Consider the following 3,804-nt stretch of genomic DNA (forward strand, 5'->3'; position numbering starts at 1 on the left):
TCCTCGCCGTGGTGGCCCCCCGCCCGACCCCCCAGCCTGTCACAGCCACTGGCTGGCTCTGGCTGCACCGGGAGTCTGGCCCTAGTGCTCCTGCCCCCTAGGCTCAGCCTCCCAGCATGTGGAGTGGGGCAGGCCGTCGGGGAGCACGCCTGTCCCCCTCAGCTTCCCCAGACCAGGACAGTCTGCACGCCATCGGCCTGGCGCAGGCGGCGGGTGCAGGCCCAGGTTTCCTTCCTCAGTGTGCAAGTTCAAGGCCCACAAACGCTGTGCGGTGCGCGCAACCAACAACTGCAAGTGGACGACGCTGGCCTCGATCGGGAAGGACATCGTCGAGGACGAGGATGGGGTATGTGTCGGGACCTGCCTCAGCCAGGGCTGCTGACCTGCATGAGCTTCCTCCCCGCCTGCCCCTAGTTGCTGTTAGAGGTGGTCACACTGGGATCAGGTGTCATAGCGGGTCACATCGGAGCCCCGAACTCTGTCCTGAGCCTGTGAGTCTTGCTGCGTCCCTCGCAGGCGTGCCGCTCCTGGCTGCAGGAGCAGAGCTGCGGGAAGGGTGTCTCGCCAGCCTGGGGCTGGAGCTCAGGACCCAATCTTGCCTGCCCCCAGATCGCCATGCCCCACCAGTGGCTGGAGGGAAACCTGCCCGTGAGTGCCAAGTGCACCGTGTGCGACAAGACCTGTGGCAGCGTGCTGCGCCTGCAGGACTGGCGCTGCCTCTGGTGCAAGGCCATGGTGAGTTGGGTCTGTCACCCTCCTGCCCACCGCGGCGCCATGTGGGCCTGGAGCTTCAGCTGAACACCTGCATGCCTGGCTCTGGTGACCTGACTGCCCTTTTCTCGCTGGTTATTCTTGTTCTCGACTGACTTTGTAGAAGTGTCCATTTCTCTGGAGTTCAGCTCTCCTTTAGATACGTGTGTGTCTCCATGACAGTGTCTCCAGGCCTGCGCCACCATGGCCAGGGTGGGGGGTGATTCGGGGTAGGGTAGCTGACCATTTTGAAAGCAGGAAGCGGAGAGGCTCTTCTGAGGGGCCATCCTGGGCAGCATCATGGCCTGGGCAACGCAGGGGAGGGTGACAGGCACGGCGCAGCCCGGACAGTCCCTTGGCAGGTACGTGGTGGCGCCCCGCCTTGGTGGGTGAGGTGCATTCCCAGGTTGGTGAGGGACCTCGATGCCTCGCTGTGGTGGGCCCTCACACCGAGGTTATGGTCGCTGCCTACTGAGGACACCTGACTGCCAGGGAGCCGAGACACAGATGGGCCCCAGGGCACGGTGCTCCAGAGCCTCAGGCTAGTCCTGAAAGTGCACGTTAGGTCAGAGGGACCCAGAACCAGGCCAGGACTCAGGTCGCACACCACGGCCCACCACTGGCGTCTCTTATTTCCACATCACCTCAGCTGCAGGACCGGGACCAGGGCCCCGTCTGGGTCTCTCCGTGATGGGCTCATCAGCTGTGGGGCCAGCAAGGCCTGGCGAGTGTGGAGGTGCCAGTGGCCCTGGTGACACGCAGTTTCTGTTGCAGGTGCACACTTCCTGCAAAGACTCCCTGCTGACCAAGTGCCCGCTCGGCCTGTGTAAGGTGTCAGTCATCCCGCCCACGGCTCTCAACAGCATCGACTCCGACGGTGAGTGCCCCGCTCCCGTTGGCCGCCTGCTCCTTCCAGTCGGCCTTCCTCACTGGTCGGAGTCGGAGTGGGTTACCTCGTGATTCTCAGACACCGGGGAGCAGGGGATGTGCTGAGCTAGGGTCGGGTCAGGTGCACTGAGAGCGCGAGGCTGGGGCTTTCCTTGAAGGCGGTGGGCGTGCTCAGTGGAGATTGCGCTCGAAGCTCCCGAGCCGCCCTGAGCCGTGAAGCCGGGCTCGTCTCTGGGGCAGACGCTGACCACGGGCTCCTAGCTGTACTCACATGTCCTGCTTGTGATGGTGACATGTGGTGACAGGTGCTGCTGGGAGGGGCCTACCGCAGGTGCCCAGGAACCCACTCTTCCAGGTGGGTGGGTTGTGGAGAGGACAGAACAGCCAGCTGAGAGCAGGCTTCCCGGGCGTGACGTCAGTTGTGGCTTCACTAACACGAGGGCAGTGGCCACATGGATGGCCACAGTGGCCCTTGCTGCCCTGCCTGTGTTCGCCCTCGGGGTATCTGCAACTGCTCACTCCGTCAGCGGTCCCCCTGCCCCTGGTGGCCTGTGAATCCTCTCTGTCCTGTTCCCTCCTTCCCAGGGTTCTGGAAGGCCACCTGTCCTCCGTCCTGCACGAGCCCATTGTTGGTCTTTGTCAACTCAAAAAGCGGGGACAACCAGGGAGTGAAGTTCCTCAGAAGATTCAAGCAGTTGCTGAATCCCGCCCAGGTCTTTGACCTCATGAACGGAGGGCCGCACCTCGGGTAGGGAGCTCGGGACGGGGATCTTCTTTGGGGTCTAAAGTAGTGTGTGGGTCATGCGTGCGAGTTCAACGAGAGCAAAGCGCAGGACTTCTTAACCGGGACAGGAGGGTCATCAGCTGCCCCGCCCCAGGCTCCGCTCCACTCCGGATGGTCGACAGAGGCATGTGTCCCCCCAGTGCTGAGCCACGTGCCAGTGTGACCAAGTGCCCGCTCGGCCTGTTCACACCCATTAAGCCAAACGGGAGCCTCTTTTCCTTCAGCCGTGTCAGCACACAGAAGGTGTTTGCGTGTTGTCATTTCCACGTTTGCAGATCTGCCTTGCTCTTCTTTTTCAATTTATTTTTAAGTTTCCTGTCTAGTTTTCAACAGTTCAATTAGGATGTGTCTTGGCATGGACTTCTTTGAGTTCACTGTGGTTTGGGTTCTCTTCCTAGTGTTACAAATTCATCATTTCTATCAAATTTTGGAGGTTTTTAGTCATTACTAATTTTTTTTTTTTTTTGGAGAGGTTTTTGCTATAGGGCGCGTGCGCTTACCAGAAAGACAGAGACAGAGAGACAGAAAGCGAGAAATCACCCCCCAGGGGGGATGGACACACCGCAATCCCTTCTCCTCCATTCTCCTCCCAGGATCTTGGGCACACACGTACAAGTACCCGACATGAGTTTAAGCCACCGGATCTGGGACTTGAACTGTGGTCAGCTACATGAGCGTATAGTGACATAGCCATTACGCCAACTGCTGGTCCCTTGCCATGCTCTTCTTAACCACTGCCAGGTAGAGAAGCAGCAGCTTTTCTCCAGTGGGATCAGAGGGCACTTTGTCACACTGAGAGGCACAAGAGGCTGCTCTACGTGAAGGTGCGATGAAGCACGAGTGTGCAGGGCCCGCGTGCTGGGCGAGTGCCCGTGCTTCCCAGCGGCAGAGCCCATGCGCGCTGCTCCGCATTGCACTCCCCATGGGTTTGCAGAAAACATTTGTTTCTGTGAGTGTTGCCATTTGAACTACGAGTGTCCTCGTCTGGAAGCACCCATCTGAAACGGGCGCTCTCTGAGAACTCTGTCGCTGCAGGGAGGTGTTCTGAGTGTTCAGGGTGAGGTGTGCTTGCCGCTGTCGTCTGGTGCGCCTGTCCCTAGCAGGGTGTCATTTGGGACAGCTGCTGCTGCAGCACAGACCTGGGCTGACTCACCGCGTGTCCTTGGCAGATGCACCAGGGCTGCCGTGGTCCTGAACTCCGGTACTTTGGGGGCTCTCCTATGAGGAGTCTCCCACTTGCAGCAAGGCACGGGGGGAGAAAGGTCACGAATGGTGACGCTCATGCCCATTTGCTTCCAAAACGTTTCCAGATAGTTGGTGGTCAGAGTGCCCAGGAACCGGGGGGGGGGGGGTCCATCCTCGCCTGGGCATGCCGCCCGGAG

At 60.1% G+C, this 3,804-nt stretch overlaps 1 protein-coding gene across 1 annotated transcript in view; it reads left to right on the forward strand.

The window, feature by feature from the left end:
• DGKD (diacylglycerol kinase delta) overlaps positions 1-3,804 on the forward strand; it is a gene marked incomplete at its 5' end in the record, with an annotated part of 70,402 nt that overhangs the window by 41,237 nt on the left and 25,361 nt on the right. The window contains 4 exon segments of the mRNA XM_014585251.1: positions 240-346; positions 610-735; positions 1,525-1,627; positions 2,224-2,386. Coding sequence (XP_014440737.1) covers positions 240-346; positions 610-735; positions 1,525-1,627; positions 2,224-2,386 — 499 coding nt within the window.

This window comes from Tupaia chinensis, unplaced genomic scaffold (genome assembly GCF_000334495.1).
Source record: "Tupaia chinensis unplaced genomic scaffold, TupChi_1.0 Scaffold149383_1, whole genome shotgun sequence".
Classification (NCBI taxonomy): Eukaryota; Metazoa; Chordata; class Mammalia; order Scandentia; family Tupaiidae; genus Tupaia; species Tupaia belangeri.